Consider the following 26,393-nt stretch of genomic DNA (forward strand, 5'->3'; position numbering starts at 1 on the left):
GTCATGCAAGCACAACATCCAGAGGCTGGGAGGGCAAGTCCGAGGCCCCGAATGAGTACACACACTCATTCACTCATTCACCAAACACCGGCTGGTGCAGGGACAGGTGCCGAGGACAGAGGGTTGAGCAAAATGAGCCAAGTCACCACCTCGGAGAGGAGAGACATGCAGGAGCAAATCACACACATCAGAGGACAACTACATCCAGCATCATCACCCATAAAGAAAGGCACTGGGGGGGCGGCGGGCTCTGCCAGAGAGGTCAAGGAGGGCTTCCTGGAAGTGGTGACATTCGAGCTGCCAAATGAAGGGTGAGAAGAAGTTAGCCCAGCAGAGAGGTGAGGAAAGGGCATCTAGGTTGGAAGGAACAAGTGTGGCTAGACCCCAAGGGAATGAGGGGGATGCTGCCCAGATGGGTCCTAGGGAGGGCTCTGGACTTCATTCTAAGGACAAGGAACCATTGAAGAGTGGTAAGAAAATCCTCACTCAGGGGAGAATGAGCTGTAGGAGCAGATTGAAGAGAGTGGGCAGAGCCTGAGGAGCAGGGGATGGCCGTGTAGTGGGCCAGGGGGGCTGTGGAAATGGAGGGAGGGGATCAATTAGAGAAATGTCTGGGTCCTGGCAATGGGTGAATGGCTGGGGAAGGCAGGAGTGGAGGGGAGTCCTTAAGGTCAGAACAGGCCAGGACAGGGGAGGGAAAGGGGGAGCCAGCCAGGGAGGGCCCAGCCCACCCCTGTGCCTTGAGGGGACAGTCCCCAAACCATTGGCATGAACATGTGAGTCCCAGCCTCCAAACAGGGAAAACTGGCCGAGGATACTCTGCGCTGAGCACCATGCTGGTCAGAGCTGATTTCCTGGAGCAAGAGGGGTGAGAGCCAGGACCAGAGGGCGGGCGGTGCTGGAGTGGGCAGAGGTGGCCCCAGACGTGACTGTGGGAGAAAGGCTTGGCAGCAGGCATCTTGGAAGGGAAGCCGAGCTTCGGAAAAATAACCAGAGAAAGAACTTGGCCGCGGCCAGAGAACAGCAATGAAGTGCCCTCTCTGATTGCGTAACGGAAAGCGGCCGAGTGCCAGCTCCAGCGTGTTGTGTCACTGCTGTGTGCCTCCGTCACATATTAGGGGCTAAAAAATGTTGTTAAATAAGTAGATGAGTAAGAAGTCTGTGTGGAAACTGGCTCTGTAACAACAGCATAAGCTCAGAAGGCGGGCGGCGGAAGGTGATCGGCCCTCAGGAGACCCAGCTCCAGTCCAGACTCAAGACTCACTGACCACCTTGCTCCAGTGGGAAGTCCCTTCCCCTCTAAACCCCTGAGAGTGTCCCTCCCAGCCCTGTGGTGGCTCCAGGGATCCAAGTACAGTCCGGGACAAGAGGGGAGCTGAGGAAAGCAGGTCACACCCTCCTTCAGGGCCAGTAACCAGAGCCCCAGGGGGGGAGGGCCACCGAGGATCAGGACAAGCAGGGCAGCCTGACCACTTGCCTTCCCTCAATGAGCGAATGTGATCTGTCACCCTGGCGGGGGAGGGGAGCAGCTGTGGCCTGATGGAGCCCCAGTCCCACTTCACAACAGGCTTCAGGGCACCCTGAATCCCCGTCACGGAGCAGGCTCGGCCCTGTCTGGGTGTGGGAGGCCTGTGTCTGTCCGCAGTGAGGACTTGCTGTGGCAGTCACAGGGAGTCAGTCAGTGGCCAGGCGCCCTACCTGTTGAGACCTTTCCTGTAGGAACGCACCTGTCACCTGTCGAGCAGCTCCTGCTGGGCCAGGCCTGGGAGCGGGTGCAGAGGACACTGAGCAGCGTCCAGTGACGAGGACCAGGAGGCCTGGGCTGTCCCCCATTCCACCTGAGGGTGGACAGGGAGGGAGGGAGGGGAGGCTGTCTGTGCAGGATGAGCGCTCCACAGAGCTCGTGGAAGAGCCGGCATGCCTGGTGCTGCCCCAACAGGTCTGGGGGACCAGGAGATGGGGGTCAGGGTCCTGGGGCACGAGTCAGAGAGAGGCTGGAGAGGGGCGAGCGGTGTCTCTGATCCCGAGAAGAGGCTGACACTGAGAGTCTGGAGGCCGATATCCACAGGGAGAAGCCAGAAGGAACTGGTGGCCCCCTAACCCCAGGGGAACTTCAGCCAGGTGTCCAGGTTAGCCTGAGCTCCGAAGAGCTGGCTTCAGACCCTTGGCCCTGCGCCTGTCCTTCCCCCACCCTATCTCTCCCCATCCACAGTCACCAGACCTCATTAAGCCTGCCTCCTGGAGGGACCTAGAAGAGCCCGAAAGAGGTAAAACCCCACGCCTTCCGGCCCCACTGTCCCCTCTGCCCACCAGGCTAGGGCTCACCTGTTGGTGACAGCATCTGTTGGCCACCTTTGATTTGGAGCCAGCGCTCTATACACAAACCAGAGCCTGACTTCCTAGTGTCAAGCTCCAGAACTGGGGGACAGGGGCCTGAGGTGGCCTCCCACCCCATCCCACATCACCTGGCCCCAGCTTCCTTCCACCTCTCTGTCCCTGCCCTCTTCTTGCCACCCTCCGCCACTCAGCCTCATGACCCCATTTCTCCTCCAGTCCTCAGTTGGTCACTTCCCCGCTGCCCCCAGGTTGAGGGACTCCTCCGAAGTCCCGAGTTCTTCTCCCCCCACTTGTATTGGAATCCCTCTGAATTGCTGAGCCCCAACTCAAGCGCTTGAACAGAGGGTCCTGGGTCAGCCTAGCAGAGGGGCTGGCACACATGAGGGGCTCAGAAAACAACTTGTTGAACGGGTCATCGTGCGCTGATTGACCGGATGGACAGAACACCTTGCTGTGTGACTGCCCCTCCCTCTTACAGCCATGGCGCAAGGCAAACTGCTGTGAGGTTGTTGGGAATGTGGGGGCAGGAAGCCCAGGGAAAGAGAGGGCACGGTCCCCATCCTAGAGGCGCCCCTTTCCTTCTGAGCAGGGATCAAAAAATAACCAGGAAGGCTGGGCATGCAGCTCGGTGATGGAGTAAATGCCTAGCACGCCCAGGCCCTGGTTCCAGCCCCAGAACCAAATAAACAAATAAATAACCAGGGTTCTTGAGACCGTTGGTCCTTGTGCCCAGGGCCTGGCATCCACCCAGGCAGCTGAGCGAACTCTCCTCCCCTGCTGACCACTCCTCCTTTCCCTCCTCCCTCCCTCTCTCCTCCTCTTCATCCCCCTCCCTCCCAGACCCCTGGCCCTGCCCCAGAGCAACAGAACACCCAGCTGACAGCTGGACTTGCCAGCCCTTCCCCAGAAGGTCAGGTGACCCTTCCCTTCCAGGCCACTGGGAGCCCAGCCCTCCTGAGCAGACCTCTCTACCCGGGGCTCGAGTGGAGAGTGCTCTGGGCTAAGACGAGTCTTTGCCCAACGCCTGCAGACAGTGGGCACCGAGAGACCACACTCCTGTCTGCCTGAGCCCTCCCTTCCACATCTTCCTCTCGCCATCCCTGCTGTCCCCTGGAGGAGGTCCTGGTGAGTGCTGCCTTGCTGGAGAGGCGTGGACAGGGGTGGCATGTTAGCCCATGACAGTGCCTGAGCACAGGAGAGGGGTCTCCTGGCCTTAGAGCTCATTCACTCCGAAGGGTCTCGTCTCCATCCAGTGCTGGCCAGGACCCCCCTGAGAGGCGCCTCCATGTTTCTGCACACGTGTGGGTGCTGCGCGCCTGGGGGGTTGCGCGCAGCATTATTGAGATTCTGGCTTTTGTTCCTCTTCCATCCCCGCCTCATCTGCCAACCCCCCCATCCCGTAGGGTAGTTCCACGCCTCCCGTTCCTGGGGTGTGCTGGAGTCCTCAGCTTGGCCCCTGGGTGGAGGCAGGGAGGGCAGGGGGGAGCTGGGGCTGCAGAACACCTTGCTGTGTGACTGCCCTTGCCCCTTACAGCCATGGAATCCCACTTGGGGCTGAATTAACCCCTTAGCGAGTATCCTGGAGAAGCCCACAGCACTCCCTGGGCCCTGGACTGGGATCGGCATGTCCTGACCCAGCAGCCCCACCCTTCCCCCCTAGGGGCTGTGGGGTTGGATGACATCAGCGCCTGTGAGCAGTGAGCTGGGGCCTGGGTGCCGGGCGTCCCTGGGGCACAATGTCCTGTGGAGAAGGGTGAAGGTGGGAAACCCCCGAGATTTGGGAGTATCTGGGGGTGTCATGGGCCTCAGCCAGGGTCGCCTGTGCTGCCTGGGCCCTGGCAGAGTCTTGGGGTTCTACCTCCTTCGGGCTCTTCTAGGCCCCTCAGTGTACTGGGGTGGGGGACCCTGTGGTCGTCAGGATTCTTGGGGGCTTTACAATAAGTAAATAAGTCCCTTCCCCGGAGATTCAGATCCATGGAGTGGGATTCAGGCTTCTGTATTTTTTTTAAAAAGCTACCGGTTCCTTTATCTTTTTATTATGGAAAACCTACAGGGAAAAATAGAATGAAACCATAAACACTCGCAGAGCCCGTGCCTGGGTCTAAACAGCTGTTTTGAGTTTTTCCATATTTGCTTCATCAAATATGCTAAGGCTCAAGGATTCTGAAGTGATTTATGGACGTCGCGGCACCGCTCCCCACACAGAGCACCTCGTGGGTTCTTCCATCGCCCACGGCCACTTCCCGCCAACAAAATGAACACCTCCCCAAGAACATCTGCAGCCAGCCGTGTTCTTAGTGCCCTAATTAAATTAACGCTGCGTTAGACCAGGATTCATCAAGACACTTGTGGTCAATCTGGAGATGCCCCCCAACTCCTCCAGCGACCCCCTCCACACTGAGGTAATGAAGTGAAGGGCCAGTTGTCCCACTGTAGGATAAAGACATGGCTGGGTGTGACTGTTCTCAATACAGATAGGGAAACAGGCCCAGAGAGGAAGAGGCAAGGAGTTTGAAGCAAGATCAAGTCTCCTGGTCCCCTCCTATGCTGTTTCCCTGCATGCCTACCCCACTGTGCTCCTTATCAGTGACCTGAACAAATCCTCCTCTGCAAAGGACCTGTGGCCACTGGAACTCTCTCCATCCCATCTTAGTGCATCCTGGGGCCAGTCCAGGCTGAGCCCACCCCGTGGCCAGCAGCAGCCCCTGCTTCCTTCTGCAGGGCACTTGCATAAATCCTTCCCAGGCAGAAATCCATATGGTTGCTATCTTGTTCGCCAGCAGCCGCAGGGAACAGCAATAAACTTTATGAGCACGGGTTGTTCAGGGAAGGAAACCTGTGTGCTGGCTGGGGAAGTGGGGGTGGGAAGGGAGGGGCTGGCAGGGGAGGGGCTGCACACGGTGCTGTATTTGTGCTGCTTTGTCTCATATTAGGACGGGGGTGGCCCAGCAGGCAGCTGAATAGGGCGTGGGGTGCGTCTGCTCCAGGGTAGACCTGGGTGGGAGGCACCCTCAGACTGGAGCTCACTCTGGACCAAGCTGCTGTGCTCAGACTTGGCTCAAGCTGCCATCTGGGTGCTTGGGTACAGGCCTGGGCAAACCCAGAGCAGTGCCCTGGTTGCTGGGTGTGGAGGTGGCACTGGCTTTGGTTCTGAGATGGAGTTCAGCCCTCTCTGGGCCTCCCTGATCTCTACGCGTCTGCTGCTGCCCTCTACTGGGGAGTGGCCCTGCTTGCGTTCTCCCTGAGAGTCACTCTTCACAGTTGGCTCGCGCAGCTCTGGTGTGAAGGAGCCCAAACATACACACACATACACACACACACACATGCACACTCACCAACACGTGCACTCAGATGCACGTGCTCATGCTCAGCTGCCTCATGATTGTGTGTTGACCATAAAGAGCTCTTCCTTTCTTGCAACCATATGTGTCTGGGCTCTTGCACAAGTCTGGTGGCTGATCAAATTACTTAGAGAAAGGTGGGAGGTGTGGGGAGGGGTGCCGGAGGTTGGGAAATGTGCAGGTGGGGCTGGGTGTTTAGAAATGCCCAAGATCCTGGGTACAGTTTCAAGAGGCAAGGTGAGGAGGAGCAAAGCATAGGTGGAGGAGCTGTTGCTACCACCCATGTCTCGGATGCTGTCCAAGGGCAGGATCTACTGAGAGGCAGGGAAGGAGAAGCCCCACTCTGCCTCCCCCAGACCAGACCTTCTAATGGCGCCTGGCTTTTGAGTCATCTTTCCCCCATGTTTCTCCGGCCTTGACAGCAAAATCAGAACATTGCTGGTGCCGCTAAGTACATTTGTCAGTGGCTGAAGGGCTTCTAAACTAATAATCGCTGTATTAAAATCGTATTTGGTCCTCAAACTGGAGAAACGTTGGGAGATTTTTAAATGTTAAGAGAAAAGGAAGAAAAAAATCCCCTCTCAAAGGATAAAATCAGCCTTGAAATAAGTTTCTGTGACTGAGGAACATGAAGTATTGCTCTGTGATTCTGGAAATCCAGCCTTCCCCGGAAAATAGATGCTCTCCAAAGGCACATATTTCAGCCAAGGCTGCGAAGGTGATGTGTGAAGTCCCCCAGAGCTGGGTATTGATCCCACCGAGCAGGGGAGCCGCACAGGGAAAGGCATACAATTCTATGGCCCTTGAGTCGTTTTTAGAACGGATTTCAAAATGCCACTTCCCCCGCCCTCCAGAAAATGAGCCTGTGTCTTCCCAGCCTGGATGGCTCCAGATGATGCACGACCCTTAGCCATGAGAGAAACTCCAAAATTCTCCTGCCCATTACGACCTAAGCAGTTTTAAATGGTTTTCAGGTCCTCTCAGCTCTAATAGATTAAAAAATGTTCCCTTGGGCATCACAAGGACATTGAATGGTACTTGTCCCAAACCTCTGGCTCTGAGAGGCCTGTGAAATGTACGTTAGAGCTTCAGAGACGAGAGGAGGGCAGGCCATAAACCATGCTGCTTTTGAATTGTGCAGCCTGCCAGATTTTATATTGCAGTCTTCTTTCGCTACGAGCTCTTTCTTAATTATCTTCTCCCCAGAATGCCCTCCCCCCCATCATCTAAGATTTATCAGGATGTGGTCTGGAAGGCTCCAGTAATCTCAAGAGACCATCGCCTTCCCAGGCTGAGCAGCGACCTGGGCCAGCTTCCCCTGACACCTGGGGGCAGGTGTAAAACCAGACAAGTCCAGGCCCAGCGCCGTCACTCCTACAAGGTAGCATCCTGCCCTGGCCTTGCCCTTTCCTATCATTTCATATACACACGCTTCCTGAAGTGGGCTCCCCAGGGCTTAGCCAACCTCTCTCCTGCTCCCAGATCCCTTCCCAGACCCCACAAACCACCCCCATCTCAGGAGGGGGCAGTAGCTCTCTTAACCTTCCCGCCTGGACTTATTTACTTACTTATTTGGCGGTGCTGGGGATGGAACCCAGGACCTCATGCATGCCAAGCAAGCGCTCTGCCATTCAGCCTTAGCCTCTAGGACTCATTTTTCAACCTAATTTTTTCCCTACCAGTCCCTGTGCGGTACTCATTATGCTTTTAGTATCTGTTGATTGAGAAAATAGATGATGACAAAAACCTCTAGGAATTCAATAATGCCTTTAAATGAATTTGTATTTTGGTAATCACCAGAATGCTTGCATACATCTGAGAAATCATCGTGCTCCTTGGGTACGGTTTTCCACTCTGTCGACAGTGCTTGAGAGGGTGTGGACGTGGGTAGGTCTTGACCAGCCCACAGGTGGGAGCCCCTCACCCACGGCCTGTGAATTGGCATTGTTGATGGGGCTCCCGGAAGTGGCACTCTGCTGTCCAGCCAGGGCAGATTCGAGGGGGGCCTCTACCCCCTGCCCGACACATTTGCAATTCCAGTGCTTTGAAGGGAGACAAATGTCCCTCTCTCTAGGCCAAACCTCTTCCTCTAGCTTCACAGCCCAGGCTCCTTCCCCAGCCTCCTTTCCCAGGGCTCTGTGGGGAGGCTTGGCTCACTGCGGCCTGTGGCATAGAGAGGGCCTTAGGACCTGGCCCTAAGAGAATGATGTGTGTCTCAGGTTGATGTGTGTCTCAGGATGCCCAGACAGAGCCCAAGGCTTGGTAGACACCATCTCTGCAAGGAGGACTGCAAGGTGGGACTTCAAGTTAAAACAAGAGGCCCTGGATCTGAGTCCCAACTCTGGAGTTCACTAGCCCTGGCCCCTGAGAAAGCTCTTCTAGTTTTCTAACTCTTGAGGAAAACAACTACTTGAGGAGCAGGGGTGACTATAAAGTCAGTGGTCCACGGTCAACACTTAATAGGAACTGCTGTTATATGTGAGCATGTGACTCATGTGAAGTCGCTTTCAACTTAAGAGCCCCACGTTGGGTACTGGCTATGAGTTCGACAGATGGAAATCAGTCAGGACAGACTCTGGTTTGTGCTGTGTAACAAATACCCCCAAATCTGAGTGGCTGAACACAGCAGAGATTTCCTGTCATGCTACAGATCTGATATGCATAGGCACTCAGAGACCCAGGCCAGCAGATCATATGCTCCCCAAGTCCCTGTGGCCAGGGAAAGAGAATGTGAAGAACTGCTCTTCCAGGTATGTCACCTGCACTTCCTTCCTTGTCTTGTTGGCCAAAGCAAGTTGCACTTACCTTCAAAGCTGCAATCATACCACATACCCACAGGGTACAGAAGAACGTCTATGAACAGCCCTGACCCGGCCATGGCCAGTTTGTTTCCAAAGGCTCTGATGAGACATTGTCCATGATTGGTTTGTTAAGTTTGCACCCTTACAAGTGTGGCTTGTGGTCTCACCTGCCACCTTCCCTAAAAAGGGAGCAGTGAGTCCTAAGAGGTGCATCTCCCACGATTTTGATGGACCCGGGTTCTGCATGTGGGTAGTGACTGTACATTCAAAGGCTCTCTGGAAATAAGCCATGTGGACTGGTAGCGACAGATCAGGGTGTCCCCATCCACCCTGCTTGTAGGGCGGCATCTGTCACTGTGTCTGCATCAGTAAGGTCTCAGTTCTCAGAATCACTGGTGCTATCACCTGTCCCATCTGCCAAGTACAGCCAAGGCCCTGTTGTCCACGAGCCTCCTTTCCCACCAGGGAGTGGCTTGCAGCCAGCAGCAGGCTGGCCGTCACCCAGGCCCCATGGGGGTGCAGAGACAGTCTGTGTCCTGTGTCCTGACACAGACGGCTCCATGGCCATACCCCATCAGCAGAAGTCAGCCTTGAGTGTCCTGGAGTGAGACCCAGAGTTACCTAACCCAGAACATGACCCGATGATAGGGTAGGAGGACACGGGGCCCTGGTGTGCGGGCCGTCTGCCCACTTCCTGGAGACGACAGGCAGCCCCTCTGAGCTCTCCCATCTGCAGGCCTCTCCCCTTCCCCACCAGCCTCATCTTCCCCCCCACACCTCCCCCAGAGCCCTGGGAAAGGAGGCCGGGGAAGGGGCCTGGGCTGTGAAGCTGGAGGAAGAGGTTTGGCCTGGAGAGAGGGACATTTGTCTCCCTTCAAAGCACTGGAATTGCAAATGTGTCGGGCTGGGGGCGGAGGCCCTCCTCAGTCAGGCCCTCCACCTGCCTACCCAGCCCCCCAGCTGACTCACAGAGTCATCCTGAGAATAACCCACGCAGTGACAAACCCCAAGTGGCGGAGATGTGCAAAAAGAGAGTTTCACAAAGGAGTTCTGTGATTCTGTCATCTGAGCCTCCTGACAAAGCTGTGGCGGTGGGCGGGAAGCGACTCAAGTGGTCATCCAGCTCATCCGGGGCCTCCGCACGCTGGTGGGATGGTGGGGACAGATCTCAGCTCCTGACTCCTCACCCCACATTCCTAGGAAACAGCAGGGCCTAGGGGTGTGGATCCAAGGCCAAGGCCCAAGCCGATGGCAGAAGTGTCCGCATGTGGCCAAAGGAAGCCCTGTCAACTGGGATCAGTGATTTGAGACTCCACAGAGCAGCGGGCAGAATGGAGGCCTTCCCTGGCTTACCACCCGCCCCTCCCAGAGTTGAAGGCCACACACAAAGGTAGAAACAGAAAGCCTCAAGCTCTCTTGGGAGTCCAAGGTCAACCTCAGTGCCAAGGTATAGCCAGGAAGCATCCAGAGGGGCAGGAAAGCCCATTCTGCCAGGCTCAGGACATGCCAGGGACTGGAGCCACCACTTCTCCCTCTTCCATCCACCTGTCCCACCAAGCTGCTCTCCCCTTACTAGCTGGACACACATAGGAAAGTTACTCAACCTCTCTGTGTCTCAATTTCCATTTTTATAAAATGGGCTGATAATACTGATTACCTTACAGAATGGTTGTGAGGCTAAAATCAGTTAATCTACATAAAGCGCCTGGAACATCACCTGACATACACCAACACTGTGCGTGTGCTACTACTTAGGGCTACTATTTGCTCCCTGCACTGACACTGTGGGGTAACAACTATGTCCCTAGAATTCTTTGGAGAGACAGGGGTGTAGGGAAAAGGAGGGGTGGTGGCTGCCCAGTGCAGCAGCATAAGAGCCTGCCTGGAGCCAGCTCGGACATGCAGGTGGTCTGGGATGGCGTCTGGAGAGGCCAGGCCTGGGCAGTACTGGACAGGGCCCTGGGGAGACAAGTGTGAGGAACGGAAGCCCTTCCTCTGCCTGGAGACAGGTCAGCTGGCAAAGGCTGATATGCAAGCGAGCCCAGGGAGAGGGGACATCAGGCTGCTTTGGTTTTTTCCTTCTCGTTTCCTTCTTCTTCAAATTTGCAAGTTAGGAACAGGTGGCCACCCCACGGTGCTATCTGGTCCCATAGCCAGGTGTCATGCAGTGGAAGATGTCACCTACCTGAGGGCTGCTTTTCTTCCCACCTCGCACCAGCTTCTCCTGGAACAGGCCCCAGGGGGCTGCCTGAGGGCAGAGAAGCAGAAAGGGCCTCCCAGCTGTCCCAGGCTGGCCCCTCACCTGAGGCCTCAGATCTCCCCACCCCACGCCCCACCCAGGAAGCATATGCACTTGTGTCAAGCAGGACCCACGTTTCTCCCTTCCTAAAGGAGCACTTTGTGTCCCCAGTACCACCAAAAAGAGGGAGCGTTCTGTGGCCTGCAGGACAGGAGCCTATGAGGGGTCCCGTTTGGGGAAAAGAATGGACAGAGCTGAGGCTTTCGATGCCACAGCAGGCTGGAGGCCAGCGCCTGAGCGAATTGATGATCACCGCTGTGCAGAGCCAGCCAGCCATGCCCGTGGCCTGGGCTGAAGGTCAGTTAGAGGGTTGATCATGCCCAGTGCTGCCTGGTCCAGCCACATCCGCAGCCAGGAGTCCAGCAGAGGGAGAGGACATTAATAACTCGGTGGTGACGGGCACCGCTGTGGGAATGTCCTCTCAGACGGGACAAACACAGCAGCAAGAGCCTCCCCTCGAAGTGTCTCCTTGGCGCTCTCCTGAGACAAAGTCAGAACAACTTTAGGGGCTGTATTTGTAGCCCAGAGTCCCAGCGCTTGCCCATGATCAGGAAGGTAAAGGGAGCAATGGGGGGGGGGGGCGGGGGCAGGGCTGGAAGGACACTTTGCAAAGTGGCAGTCATGAAACCTGCCTCTCCTACAACTCAGAGCTACGGGGGACAGGACCACTATAGCAGCAATGCCAGAAATCAGGATGATACTGAGCATTTTGCTCTGGGCACTGGGCTAACCTTTCCATGGCCCTTATCTCAGTTCTGTCCCTGATCCCGTGGGTAGGTATCATCATCCTATTCTACAGATGGGGAAACTGAGGCCAAGAGAGGCTCTCCTGCTCACTTTCTCAAGGTCACGCAGGGATGTAGTGGAACTGTGATGGGAACTGATGGTGCCCAGCTGCACAGCACAAAAATAAAACCCTCCTGCAAGGCAGAGAGCTCCTCAAACTGCAGGGGCTCTACTTGCTTCCTGTTGGGCTGGGGTCAATGTCCCCAAAGGAAGGCAACATGACAAGACAAGACCCAAGCTCTGCACTCTGGAAACTTACAGCTGTGCATGTTGATTGAGTTTTCAATAGTATTTTAATATTTAAATTCAAAAGGCACAAAACAATATTTAAAGTCCCTCCCTCACCCCTGCTCCATGGAAGCAAATGCGATGACCAGTTTCTCGTGACAGATCACTCCAGAAAGGGGCTGGGGTTGTGGCTCAGCAGTAGAGCACTTGCCTCCCACATGTGATGCCCTGGGCTCGATCCTCAGCACCACATAAAAACAAAAAAACAAAATACTGATCACTTCAGAAGTAATCAATGCATATTTACAGTCTTTTTTTTGGGGGGGGAGGTACTGGGGATTTAACCCAGGAGCACTCACCCACATCCCCAGCCCTTTTTTAAAAAAAAATATATATATATATATTTTTTAAGTTGTCAATGGACCTTTTTTAAAAATTTATTAATTTATTATTAAATGTGGTGCTGAGAATCGAACCCAGGGCTTCACACATGCTAGGCAAGTGCTCTTCCACTGAGCCACAAACCAGCCCTAGCCCTTTTTATATTTCATTTAGAGACAGGGTCTCACTAAGTTGCTTAGAGCCTTGCTAAGTTGCTGAGGCTGGTTTTGAAGTCACGATCCTCCGGCCTCAGCTGCTGGAATTAGAGGCGTGCACCCCGGCGCCTGGCCACTTGTGTAAGCTACGGTGAGGAACCTGCTCTGGCAGAGGCTGGGGACCTTGTGGACTCTCCCGGTACTGCCTCCCCAGCACACTCTCTCCCTCACATAATGTCCATTTTCCTCTCCTTTCTAGAGAGCCCACGGCCAGGGAGATCACTGTGTTGTGACATCAATCAAGGCCAAGAAGGAGGAAGGAGAGGCCCACGGCCAGGCTGCAACCTGTCCAGGAGCACCCACCTCAGCCCCTTCTGCCGGAGGATTCTCTGGCACCATGGTTGTGCAGGGCAGTGTGGACACCAGGGACATCAGGGTGGGCGTGCGGCTGGAGCCCTTCCTGCATCAGGTCGGAGGGCACCTGAGCGTGATGAAGTACGACGAGCACACGGTGTGCAAGCCCCTCATCTCCCAGGAGCAGAGGTTCTACGAATCCCTGCCGCTGGCCATGAAGCGGTTCACCCCACAGTATAAAGGTGAGCGCAGGCAGCCAGGCCATACCGGGCAGGCTCCTCTGCTGGCCCCAATGCTTTCCATGTGCTATGCCGTGGGAGTGTGAGGTTGCCATGGAGACGTGCCCCTCTCCTCACAGGGCCAGGCTTCACTGTCCTAGCTTCTCTGAGCTCTTCAAAGCCTCCAGGTCTGGAGTGTGATCCACTTGGCTTCCCTCTGCATTAGCCTAAGCCACCAGGCTTCGGGGAAATCGAAAATGGACTACATTATACCCTAGTTGCACTAGTCCCTGCCATGCTGGTCTGTGCCTTGGGGGCATCATAGCTGGTCGTATGACTGTGGCTAACCACAGGACAGGTTGATGCCTCCTTAACCTCCCTCTGGAGGCCCAGGCAGGAGGGGCTCAGGAGCCTCAGGCTGAGTCAGGGATTGGAGAAGCTGGGACATGCTCGTTTAGGAAACCAGAATTTTTGCTCTTATCTAGGAAAGGCAAAGCCAGGAGATGAGCCAGTGTCAGAGAGTAGCTGGGGAAACCCACGGATGCAGCACGTGTCCCAGGTCTGAGCACCAAGTGGCTCTGGGGAGAGAAAGCTGGGTGTGGAAGGATCTGCTGGTCTCCTTGTCTGCTGCCCTTTGCCAGGATCCCAGGGCAGGTGTCTGTCCACACCTGGTGTTTGGTAAACGAGGCTCACAGGGTGGACTCCACAAGGTGGCTCTCAAAGAGCTGGGCTGAGCGCCCAGAGGGAAGACCTCCTTTGAAGAAGTTTAGATTTCATAACTGCAAGCGGCTGCCCTATTGTCAAAGGGTCCATGGAGAAGGCAATCATGACCTCCAAATAAGCTCAAAGGAAACCCACTTGTGGGTCAATGATCAAGACAACACAGGGGATAAGACCATCAACACTGGTGGTCATTCCCAGAGTACAACACTGATTCTCAGAACACCATCTGGGGTCAATCAGCTTCATCACAATTGTGCGGGTGTGCATGCTCGCGGGTCCTCAGGCCCCACCCAGACCTGTCAATCAGAATCTTTGGAATTCTGGGGTCAGGCCCCAGGAATCCATATTTAGCATGAACCCAATTGAGAGCCACTGATAGGGGGTGACCAGGGCCTCGAGGCCCAGGTATTGCTTCTGAGCACTGTTCCACACATGCCTGAACTTTAGTCTAGGCTGCCAGGTTCTCTAGAGAATCTGAGACAAGATAGCTCATCATCATGTCCTGAGAGACAGGAGAGGACAGTCCCAGCCACCTCTGCAGGCCCCTTGTCTCCCCCCGCTGGGCTGGGCCGAGTCTTCCAAGGCCGCAGGCCAGTGTTGCCAGGCTGGTTGTGGGTCACTGTTCATCTTGTCAGAGCACCCACTGGAATTAATGTCTGTCCTTTTGCAACTGAACTTAACCCAGCGAAGGGGTGGCAGGCCCTGGCTGGAGCGGACTCCTGCCAGGAGCATTTCATGCTTGTTCAGCACAACTGGGCAGCTGAGGAGGACGGCAGGGCCCCTGTGGGCAGAGCCGAAGAGGGAAAGGGGTTGCTCTGGTCTACAAGAGACCACCGCCCAGCGCCACCCTGCACCTTGCTGGCACCAGGCCAAGCCTCTGGTGAGGCAGCACCATTCTTGGCACCCCCAAGCAATGCTCTGTGGTCCAGATCTCTGCCAGGCTTTCCCCTTCAGGTGAGGCCATCCTGGAGACTCCTACCATTGGTAACTCAGAAATTACCAATGCTCCCCAAATTATAATGGGGATATATCTCAATAAGCCCATTGTAAATTGAAAATATCATTAATTCAAAAATGTATTCAATAAGCTTGGTGTGGTGGCAAATACCTATAATCCCAGTGACTCAGGAGGCTGGGGCAGGAGGAGCACAAGTTTGAGGCCAGCCTCAGCAACTTAGCAAGACTCTCTCAAAGTTTAAAAAAGGACTGGGGATGTAACACCCTTACGTTCAGCCCCCAGTACCAAAAGGTTTTCAAAAATGCATTTAATACATGGAGTCTACCCAGCCTTGGAGCTTAGCAACACGGCACGCAGGAGTCTTGGTTGTTCCCCTCATGATCATGAGGCTCACTGGGAGCTCTGGTTCACTGCCGCTGCCCAGCATCAGAGAGAGTACTATGCCACCTCGGGGTGGCTCCTGGAAGGACCAACACTCAAACATCAATGTGTAGTTTCTATTAAATGCATGTGGCTTTTGCACCATCTTAAAGTCAAAAAACTGTAAGTCAAACCACCCTGTGTTGGGGACTCTCTGTAACCTGAGCCAAGGTCAGAGCTGAATGCATCAAGGCCCCAGCCCTAGCCTTCAGGGCTTCTGACAGGAGGTGGTGTTTCCCAACTTGTCAGGGAGGGGCCTCATACAGCAATGATGAGGAGACTGGGTGACCCCCAAACATGAGGCTCTGATGAAGCAGAAACACAGAGCCCACACTCACCATCCCTGCAGGGCCAGGGTCCAAACACCAACTGACACAAGACAAAAGAAGACACTAGAAAAAGGCCCAGAACCAAGGAGCACCATGGGATTCATCCCCATTCGCCCAGGATGGAGCAGGAAGACCACTAGCTGAGGTCAGGTTGCAGACAGGGCGGGTCCTGAGGGCTCTCGGGTCTTGCAGGCTGCTGGCTTCTCCAGATCTGAGAAGTAGTTGCAGCTAGCTCTAGTGTTTGCTCTGTGCCTGGCACCTGCACATGGTCTCTGGACATTAATTCATATAACCCTCACAAGTCCCTGGGGCAGGTACCTTTACTACCCCCTTGGCACAGATGAGAAAACTGAGGCAGAGAGAGGTGACCTAGCTTGCCTGAGGCCACACAGCCAGGGACAGGCAGAGTCAGAATTGAAGCCCCGAGGCCTGGCTCCCAAGGATGTGTTCTTGGCCACAAAGGGCCACTCCACCAAGCTCCACTGTTACTAAAGGGAGGGACTTAGGGTGTCAGTGCTCAGGAGGTCACCTAGCCCAAGGAGAGAGGAGATATGGCTTGCTGGGAGCTACTCAGCCAGTGATCTCATGTGAGGGGAACGCGAATGCTCATGAGGCTCTCTCAGGATTTCCCGATTTCTCCTCAATAGGAACAGCCCCTTAGAAAGAGGGGCCATTTCTGAGGTGGCTGCCACATGCCACAGAATATGCCCTCCGCATTTTAACTGCCTTGCAGCAATGGCAGCAGGAGAACCTCAGGTTCCTCAGGAACCTCCTTGTGCCAGAAGCTCACTCTGGACCTTTGCTGGGCTCCCCAGGCCTTGGGGCTGCTCCCCTCTACCTCTGAGACCGCCCGTCAGCCCCGGGTGGATAGGGACATACTCCTAAGTCCAGTTGGCTAACACTTCAGCCGGATTCATATTACAGACGGTGGTGAGCAAATGTCCTCATAAGCTTAAAAATAAATACATGACAGAATATTCACCAAGACTCAGGAAGCTGCTCAGCCAAACTCAAATTGCTGAGATGCTTTGAGTGTGCCAATCGTGGTAGTAAGCACTCTTGTTTGCCGAGCCGGCAGGGACCCTGGTTGAGGTGCGTGGGGAGGACTGATGAGTGGGGTGACAGGTGTGGTGGTGGGGGCTCTGGCTGGGCCCCAACTTTCCTGGCCAGGCAGTGGCCACAGAGGTCTAGGAGTCCCTGGGCCTAATCCCCATAGGTACACCTGGCAAGCTGAGGCTGGGCTGAGCTGCTCTGGCTCTTGATTAAAAGAACAACCTAAGTCTTAAGGAGCCTGGAGTCCATGGTCATGCAGAGCAGTCAAGTGCAGGCAGCCCCAAACTGTGCAAGGCAGCTCTCTGCTAAGGATCCCACCCAGCAGGGCCAGCTTCAAGGGAAGGGTTGAGCAGAGCCACAGACGGGTCTATGAGAGACAGGGAGGGAAAGTGGAGACAGACGCTGAGCCCATCAGAGGCACACTCAAAGACAGAGAGGCCAGGACGCAGATCTGGCAGCGTAGCGCTGACAACATGAGAGATGGAAATGACTTCTGCATTTTATTGGTTTTGCGTTATCTACACCACTGCTCTCCATTTAGTCAGACACTTGGAACCGATGAGATCAGGCGAGAGCTGGAGCCTGGAGAAGTGGGTGAAGGTCACATTTCTTGTCCCTCCAGAAAGTCCTCCAGGGCCCAAGCTCCCCAAGACCATGGTTTCTGACAGACCTGTCACTACAGCCTCTAAAGTGCAAAAGGTCAGAGGTTGCTGGTGGCTAGTTTGAACTTTACAAAATCTGAAAGAGCCCTGCTCTGAGCCAGGACACCTTTCTGGGTTCCCCAGGCAGGTGGAGGTCCCCAAGGACAGGGTGGACACAGAGGCCAGCCCACTCTCTCCCCGTCACATGAGGAGGAATGGGTTCAGGACAGTTCTCCTCCCTAGAACAAGCACAGTGATGTCCTTCTCGAAGGACACGGGGATGGAAATGCCAACCCCATGTCCTGGGCTTCCAGATGCTCCCAGGCCTCTGTGCTGACAGCCTCTCCTGAGGGGGTGAAATCGTGGCTTCTCTGTTCTGGGTCACAGAACAGGATGACCAGAGCCAATGTGACTGGGGACACAGCAGGAGTGCTTCTTATGCACACACAGTAAACACAGTGTGACAACAATGAACACTCCCCATAGAATCTCTGCCTCCATATAACAGTGTGTCCCTTCTTCTGTGCCCATGTCTGGCGTGGCCCTCTCAGAGCTCCATCCATAGCAACCAGGCAAACTTGGCTCTTCAGCCTCCTGGGCCTCCATGTGCACTCACGACCACCGCCCAGGCAGGTTGCCACCCTGAGCTCACAAATGAAAAGCACATAGTGCCATCTCAGGGCCACACACAGTAGGCAGAAAGACACGGTAATTATGTTACTGTTGTGACTATGTCCCCAGCCTGCTGTTAGCCCGATGCTCTCACATGCAGAGTGGTGACAGTGGGCTTGCTCCAGGACGAGGGCTGGTGTTAGCCAAGCTGCAAAACCCCAGGCTCAGGAACGGTGTTATCGTTATGATTATTTCACCAGACAGGAACCTGGGACGGGATGGCAAAAAGTAAAGATTTTTTTTGCAGGAGCTGGAGAGAAAATGTCCCTCCCAGGCTGCAAAAATTAGGGAACTGGGAATCTGAGATGACAGGATAGACCCAAAGAGTGCTGAGCTAGGCACCAGTGGCCCTGGAGAGTGACTTGCTGAATTATAGAGCAGCCCTGGGAACAAGGGTCTGTACCGAGCAGCCCTGGTGGGCCTGCAGGGACGTGGGCAGGGAATTCAGCAGCCTTTACTGCCAGCTCAGCAGAAATCACCACTTACACTTGGGGGTGACCAAGGGGCTGGGGGAGGAAACGGACAGCGTGGAGCACATACAAACGTGCAGCCCGCCCGCGCTCTCAGCCAGGGTCCAGGCAGAAAGCAAATAGTGCATTTAGGAGAATCTTTCCAAGGTGCCTGCAGGCTTGGCACTACCAGGAGCGGGGTGCACCCAGGATGGGCAACACCGGAAAGCTGAAGCCCCAGGTCTGAAGGTCAAGGTGAGGGGAATAGCGTCACCAGTCCAGCAATGCTTGAACACAGACCTGGTCAGTGACGTGGGGAGAAAGCCATGGCACAGGAGCCCCAGCCTTCCTCCTCCCACCCTCCCAGGGTCCCCTACTGGCCAGAGCCACCAGGAAACAGGAGCACAGGGACGCCACTGGGGCACTGCATAGGGTCAGCCCCTCCACACAAGGCAGGGCAGAGAGAGCACAGAGTGTCGGGGCTGGAGAGCTGACAGAGAAGACTCAAGAAGCAGGGGCAGGAACAAACCTGTTCTCAGAGAACTGCCCACCTGGCCACATCTGTGCTGCTACCTGCACTGGGTAATGACAGTCACCACCGGATGCCAGGCTCCAGGGAAGAGGCCTGGCTTCTACCACCAGAGCCACAGGTTGGGGAACTCTCACAGGTCTCTGGTTTCATCAGGGGACCATGTCCACCAATGACCTTCGTGTGCCCATGCCTCTGGCCAAGAAAATGGCGGGCATTGGTGTAAAAGGCAGAGAGACGGGCAGAGTGAAAGAGGAGCCCTGAGTCCTAGAAGGCTGCGGGAGGAAGGATTCCTGGAAGAAGCTTGTCACATAAGGAGAATGGAGGGGAAAGGGAGGCAAAGAGTCAAGGGAGCAACGGGAGAGCCCGGCCTCCCTTCACTACCGTCCCCAGAAGAGGGGCCAGCCTTGGGGCCCCCTAGGTGGGACACAGTTGGGCTGTGGCATGCCTGGGAAGGAGGGACTGTATGGAAAGGGACAGGACTTCCAGAAGGGAAGGCACAGGGCTGGCTTCTGTTTAAAGCAGGAGGGGCAGAGATGGGGATAGAGCAGCGACGTGCGGACATCAGCCCAACGCCATGCTCTGCGGGCTCCTTGACATGGGGCCCATTCAGGGATAGGGCATTGGTGTAAAAGGCAGGTTTACAGGAAAGCAGGCCAGTCCCGTGGCCCTTCCTTGAGAGAGGAGTTGGGAAAGGGGGAGGTGGGTCAGCGTCCACGTCTGCTCAGAGGGACATTCCATCTGATCTCCGCCCGTCTCCTCCGTGTCCTGCAGGTACCATCACAGTGCATCTCTGGAGGGACAGCAGGGGCCATCTCAGCCTGGTCGCCCCCCCACTGAAGGAGAACAGGGAGCCCTTCAAGGTCTCCCCAGAATCTGCAGCAGTGGCCATCTGGCAGACACTTCACCAGACCACCAGTGGCGGTGGCTCCCGGCCCCTGGCCCAGCTGGCGCACTCCCTCAAGGAGAGGTGAGAGCTACTGCACAGACGACAGAAAGCTGGGCGCTTGTCCCTTGGCAGGGTCCAGCACAGTGCCCACCTGTGCCCAAGGCCAACCTCTCCCCTGGGGGGGTTGGCACCGAAAAAAATGAGAAATTCAGATAAAGGCTCTCTCTAGAATAACCACTGTGGCCAGAGACAGGAACGGGCTTTCTCTAATGCTGCTTCTAGAAGGAGGATTACCGTGCATTTTACCTCAGAGGTTGATGCACAGCCATGTGCTATGGAGCAAGTATTTGGTAACTATTTGTTTAATTAAATATCTGTTTCACCGAGACCATGAAGTGTCTCTGGGGGGAATGTGCTGAATAGAAACCCTGGAATAGTTTATAGGAAGGAAGTGTGGCTAATTTCTCTCAGAAGTCAGCTCTTTCCTTAGCAGTTAGGACAGAAAAAGGAGAGAAGTCCATGCAGCACACCATCAGTCCCTAAGGACTCCAGAGACCCAGGGGCCCGAGGTCCTTGCAGAGATCTCCAGAGCCTCTGATAATGTGTGCTGGCCTTTCTCAGACAGAAAGGGATCCCTGGGGATTTTTAAAACATTTATGGGAAACAAAAGGGAGCTAATGCAGTGACAATATGGCCCTCCCCAAGGAGCCCAGTGGATCTAATTAAGCCTCTTGGCTTGGCAGGAAGCAGCACACATCTCCATTTGATGGAGATGCCAAGATGCAGAGAGGCCAGGAGAAGGAGGGCAGACCAAGGCTCCGTGTCTCCCACAGCCCCCACCAGTGCCATTCCCCATCGCCTTCTGAGACCTCCAGGAGATAACAACATGCCAGGGCGTAGAAGCCAGCCTGACTCTGGGGCGGTGGGGGGGAGGTGTCACTGTCCCATGTTGTGTGCCTCAACAGTGAGATCTTTAATACACCAGATCACTTACAAGTGAACTTGAATCACCTCAGCCCTCTGAGGGGTGACACACCTGAGGAGCCACCTGGGGCTTGGGAGGATTGCATTGTGGTGTGATCTGGTGCCAGAGACCTGAGTTGAGCAAAGAGGGTAATACTTAGGACCCTGCAGCTGTCTCCTGGCACCTGGTGAGAGACGTCCTGGAAGTCAGCTGGGGACAGCACTTGTCAGAACCTGTCCCAGAGAGCCTGGGCGGTTCGCACAGGCATCCATCCCTGGCCTCTGGTGTGGCTGCCCTGACTGTCATCCTGTGCTCCCCACGCCTGCAGCCCCTCCAAGGCGCTCCTGAGGCCTGAGTTCCACCTCAACACCCAAGTCTCCTCACTGGTGCAAGATGCTAATGGAAACCAGGTTGAGAGGCGGAGCTTCAACCCATGGGGCCTGCATTGCCACCAGGCCCATCTGACCCGCCTGTGCGCTGAGTACCCAGAAGACAAGTGTCACCGTATCCTTGCCACCTTCTGCACCACACATGGTCCCATAGGCAGGAAAACACACCCAGCAGGAGCAGTGGGAGATAGAGAGAAGGAGGTACAGAGACCAGAGGATACAGAGGGACATGGGGCAGGGGTGGAAAGGGGAGACAGATACACCCAGGGCCAAGGGATTGGGACAGGGAGAGAGAGACGGAGGTGAAGGGTCATTTGAAGGCCAAGACCACAAAAAATAAATGGACCTACAAGGGATCAGATCCCTCCAAAAGAAAAGAGGATGGAGACGTTAGACTGGGAATTAAGCTGAATACAGTGTCCCTAGTAGGGCCATTGACATGTCTCCTGCCACCTAGGCAATAGGATGAGGAGGGACGGGGTCTCCATAGGGAGACAGGAATGAGTAACACCACTCTGGGTGGAGGTAGGAGGGGGCTCAGAGGGCTGGCTGAGTTCATCCAAATCCTCCCTGCAGGTGTCTTCCCATAGGCCCCTGGGGCAAGGAGAGCAGGCAGGTCCTCCCTTAGGGAAGTGCCCATGGGGTGGACTCTGAGAGGAGGCAGACACCCCTCCCCGCCACACACAGGCGGCCATATCCTCAGTGAGCAAATTTAGATTTGAAATGCCCCTCCATCACCACTGGGCTGCTGCCTGAAAACAGGCTGCTGGTTTCACAGTATTTACTAAGACACATCTGCAACCTTAATCCCTAAGAAGCTTTTGCAGGATAATTACTCCACTGAAATTAATATTCCTGCAACTCATCTCCGAAGCGAACATCAACCCACTTCTCCCAAAAGGTATTGGCCCATTCAGTGACTGGAGGTTTTAGCCTTATGATTTTCTGCCATAAAATGTAAATTGGGCATGGCCTGCCAGGGATTTCACGCCTGCATTTAAATTTCAATCTCAGAGCAAAATGGAAAAGAGAAAAAAGGCTCACATACTCATAAACTCCCCCTAAATAAATGGACTTATTAAAGCAGCCTGCAAAGCTAATACCTTGCATTTGTAATAGCAAGGGCTTGCCTGTAAGGGAGGAAGTCGGAGTGAGTGAATGACAGTCTAAGCAGGCATTTCCAGACAGCTTCTAGGGCATGCTAACTGCCTCAGAGGGACAGTAGCCTTGATGTCCTCAGAGTCTTTCCTTAACTTAGCATGACTAGGGTTCTTGCTGCTGGAAAACGTAGTGTCACAGTACACACATCCCTGTATCCTGGACCTGAAGATGGGGACCCGGCAGCACGGAGACGATGCATCTGAGGAGAAGAAGGCCCGTCACATGAGGAAGTGTGCACAGAGCACCTCAGCCTGCCTGGGCGTGCGCATCTGCGGCATGCAGGTAGGTGCAGAGCAGGGGTGGGCATCTTGGCATGTCTGCTGTGGATGAGCATGTCTCCCCACACCCCTCCCTCCCTACAGAACCCATCACTTTTAGGGAGCAACCGAGGAGGCCAGAGACCACTTTTGCAACAAGGACATGCATCTCTTGGTCTGGGGCACATTGGTTGTTTTGGTCTTGCTTTTGCAGCGCTGGGGATAGAACCCAGAGCCTTGTGCATGCAAGGCAAGCGCTCTGCCTCCAGCCCACACACTGGGTTTTATTAAGAGCATCCTTCAGGATAGTCATGTCAGAAGCCCACCATTTTTTAGCTCCATCTTTGGCAGCTGAAACCTTCTGCAGTGGCCCCGTGGTTCCTGCCCATGTTGAGAGAGACCTTTGATGACAGTGTGTGGCAGGGACTGCGGAAAGAACTGAGAGGGGGTGCACTCTGCCTTCCTGATCCCGTGCCCTCTGAATGATGAAGCAGAATCCTGTCCTTCATATGGGAATCAGTCTGCTCTTGGAATTCTTATTAGCCATTCTCTCTTCTGCATCCACCTTTTCTGCTTCTGATGCCTGGTTTGGATACCAAAGTGAGCAGATCATAACCTGCCAAGCCCAGACCAAGGGATGGTTCTTTTCCTTCTTGCCCAGACCCCCCGTTTCATCATTGCTGTTTCAGTATGGCCATGGCAGGGCGGCAGAGAGCAGGGTGGGGGGATAAACTGCCTCCACTCCTTCACTCTCTCAGTCTGTCTACTCTAAGCAAAACCAGACACCGATTTGACGGTAAACGTTATAGCTTTCCTTAATTGAAACTGCCACCCCTTGAAGCTGGAAGTTGAGTCTATAAATTCGTTGCACAGATGTCCCTGGGAAGGCTTGGAACGCAGTCCTCAAGAGAATGGAGTGTGATGATTTGTGGTGTAAATGGAATCTCTCTCCGGACCTCAAACCTTCGGAAATTGATCTGATTTATTTAGAAAGTGATGCCTGTCGTGTATTTATGATGGCTAATTTAGCAGCCGATCTCCAGCCCTCCAAAGGCGACACCAAGCTTATCAGAGCTCTCTGATTTTTTTCCCCCAACACTGGTTTTCAGTAAACATATCATGTAATCTGAAGGCAAGAAAGACTTGAGACGCTGTCTTAGCCAGGTACGGTGGCCTTGCCCAGGTGTGCCAAGTGTCCTCTGGCAGTGCCAGCCATGGGCCTGGGCTTAGTTTCTGCTATTGCCTATGCCATCTGAATGAAATGGGGGCGGCTGCCATGGTCCCCCATCAGCATCTCTCTTCCATCTGCTCCCTTCTGGTGGCCAAGACATGACAGGGGAGGGGAGGGGAGATGGTGCCAAGGATAGGCACCACCAGCCACACAGAGCAGCTATAAGCCTCCCTCCTCCACTCAGGCCTCGCCCCGCCCCCAACCCAGCAGCTGCACTGTCTGCCTGCAAACTCCGCCCACACCTGACCTAGCCTGTCTTCTCCAGGCAATTCGCCCCACTCTACCTCAAGAACCAATACTGTTTCCTTAAAATCTGCAGAGAAAGGGCTTTATAAACTTTGTTGGGAAGAATTTAATCTAGTTGGGTATCCAAGGCCATTGGCTGTGATTTCGGGTTCCTCCTAAAGCTTTCTAGCTTGGGTTTGCTAATATCTAAATTGAAGAAGGCCAGAAGCCAGGGCTTAAATCATCATTTGGAGGTTGACATTGGAAATTCACCAGAGAAGAGATCCAAATCTTTGCCTCATGGGTGGAGGGTCACCCCTGTAGGGTGAAGGATCTTTAGACCTTGGATTACTATTAAAGACTTGCAGAGAGAACATTTTAAAAAGTAAAAGTGACACTGGGGCGAGATGGAATATCATTTTCTGCTCTCTTCAGTTCCTCTTGCCCCCCCCCCCATCTCCTGGAAATCTGTTCATAGACTATGGAAGCTTGACTGTAGAAGGGGCAATTTTTTTAAAGTTTACAATTCCAATTCTTCACATTTTCTCTTTCTTCTTTTCAATGTAAGGTTTATCAAACGGATAAGAAGCACTTTCTCTGCAAAGACAAGTACTACGGAAGAAAGCTCTCAGTGGAGGGCTTCAGACAAAGCCTTTACCAGTTCCTGCACAACGGAACCCGTCTCCGGACAGAGCTCTTGGAACCCATCCTGCACCAGCTCCAGGCCCTCCTCTCCGTCATCCGGAGCCAGAGCTCATACCGGTTCTATTCCAGCTCTCTCCTTATCATCTACGATGGGCAGGAGCTCCCCGAGAGAACCCCAGGTGGCCTGCAGCCTCAGGAAGCTCCTCAGAGGGCCCGTGGCAGTGCTCCAGGAGCTCTGGCCAAGGTTGACATTCGGATGATCGACTTTGCCCACACGACATACAAGGGCTCCTGGGATGAGCGGACCACCTACGATGGACCAGATCCTGGCTATATTTTTGGCTTGGAAAACCTCATTGGGATTCTGCAGGATATCCAGGAGGGAGAATGAAACTTCTTGGCACTATCTGGAGTTTTCTGGGCTACAGATTTTGAAAAGGGACCTATTGGTAGCTAGGGTAGGGTAGATACCCCTTAGATGTCTTTTTTAATAATCAGATCTACCTTCAAAGGCCATCGCTATACATGGCAGACTATATTAACGGTTGCTAAAGAAATACGCCCCGGAGGCAATTCCACATGCCGGGCACCTCCTGTAATGCTGGTCGTCTGTCGGCAGCACCGTGGAGGAGCAACAGAGGCAGAGGCCAGCACTGCAGTGAGTCTGGAGCATTTGCATCTACAAATGCTTTCTTGTCATGCTGCAGTCCTCCCGGCTGTGAGGGAAGAAAAAAAAAAAAAAAAAAACCCTCCTGGAAGAAGTCTTGAAGAATGAGTTCCCAAGTTCAAGGATTTTTCTGCCTGTGTGAGCTGCCGGCTCCATGGGCACACAGAGCCAACCAGTGCCTTTTACCTTCCTAGAGGAGTGGGTATGGGTGGGACAGGGTGGGTGGAACCCACTTGCCTGTCTCACATGCTCTATACCCAGGTTCTCGCTGACAAGGACACAGGCTGGGGGTGCACCCTGATTGTTGAGAGTGTGCCTCACATGCACAGGCCGTAGGTTTGGATCCCCAGCACCAAGATAATAATAATCTAAATAAATGGACAAGGACACGCCCGGGCATGAGCACTAGTAAACCAAGATCTTGCCTCTCCATTTTTGCCTATGGAGAGAAAGGTCTCTTTATAGACTTCCCACTGCCTATGGGAGATGAAAACTCTGCCACATTCTGACCACAAAATGACTGTGACCATGAAATGCATCTTCCGGTGGGGGTGGAATGCACGTGAGGAGGAACTCCTGGTGTCAAACTCTACTCTCTGCTTTCTGTTTATTTATTTGGGAAGGGGGGGGGGGAGTCCAAAGAAAAGAACCTAGAGGACCGAGGAAACCAGGGCAATGTTTACAAGACTGGTGGGCAAGTGTAAATAGAAAATAAGAGCAAACAGTTCTAATTAATTCCTTCTTCTGCAGTGTGGGAACCTATTACAATGCTCTTGGGTCAAGCACTGCGATACGTTCCCCAATTAGGGAAATAAATTTGTTAATAAAATTGCTGAGGTCACCAGTGATTATTGGTGGGCCTTATTACCCTTTCTGTTTGTTTATTCTGATCAGCACACTGTATGGTAGTTCCAATTTATGAGCGACCAGAGTATACAGCAAGAATAGCTCCCCGATTTCCTGCAATCCTTCAGGGAACTCGGGTGGAAATGGTGGCTAATAAAATATTTGCATGTATCTGCAAGGCAGGCACCAGATCTTTCATTTCACTTGAAACTTATATAATACAAAATTAAATAGTTATTGGATTCTAATGGATAACTGCTGTCAAGTTTCCAAAATTTCCATACTCAGAAGGAAAAGAGTGGCCTGGATCATAAAAATTTTTAATTCTGGGTTACACTGCCTGGATTTTAAAGTAGGATTTAAAAATCCCAAATTATGTTTGGCCAAGGTAATGACAAAATTATTTTTGCAGACTGTGCTTATGGGGGAAAGTGGAGCCAGAGCA

At 54.0% G+C, this 26,393-nt stretch overlaps 1 protein-coding gene across 2 annotated transcripts; it reads left to right on the forward strand.

The window, feature by feature from the left end:
- The first annotated feature begins 3,288 nt into the window (after positions 1 to 3,288).
- Ip6k3 (inositol hexakisphosphate kinase 3) lies at positions 3,289 to 25,974 on the forward strand. 2 transcript variants are annotated; one of them, XM_077109568.1, is made up of 6 exons: positions 3,289 to 3,462; positions 12,588 to 12,924; positions 19,449 to 19,644; positions 20,856 to 21,031; positions 22,184 to 22,359; positions 24,359 to 25,974. In XM_077109568.1, exons 2-6 carry the CDS (start codon positions 12,726 to 12,728, stop codon positions 24,824 to 24,826), a joined length of 1,215 nt encoding a protein of 404 aa, XP_076965683.1. In that variant the 5' UTR covers positions 3,289 to 3,462; positions 12,588 to 12,725; the 3' UTR covers positions 24,827 to 25,974. The 2 variants fall into 2 exon arrangements, with proteins under 2 accessions (XP_076965683.1, XP_076965682.1); XM_077109567.1 differs by lacking the exon at positions 3,289 to 3,462 and adding an exon at positions 4,662 to 4,739.
- Positions 25,975 to 26,393: the final 419 nt, after the last annotated feature.

This window comes from Callospermophilus lateralis, chromosome 6 (genome assembly GCF_048772815.1).
Source record: "Callospermophilus lateralis isolate mCalLat2 chromosome 6, mCalLat2.hap1, whole genome shotgun sequence".
NCBI lineage: Eukaryota > Metazoa > Chordata > Mammalia > Rodentia > Sciuridae > Callospermophilus > Callospermophilus lateralis.

Coding starts and splice junctions, on each gene's coding strand:
- Ip6k3 (XM_077109567.1), top strand. CDS start 4,701: ATGCCCCCCAACTCCTCCAGCGACCCCCTCCACACTGAG. Junction 4,740..12,587: donor GCGACCCCCTCCACACTGAG/GTAATGAAGTGA, acceptor TCTCCTTTCTAG/AGAGCCCACGGCCAGGGAGA. Junction 19,645..20,855: donor GCGCACTCCCTCAAGGAGAG/GTGAGAGCTACT, acceptor CCACGCCTGCAG/CCCCTCCAAGGCGCTCCTGA.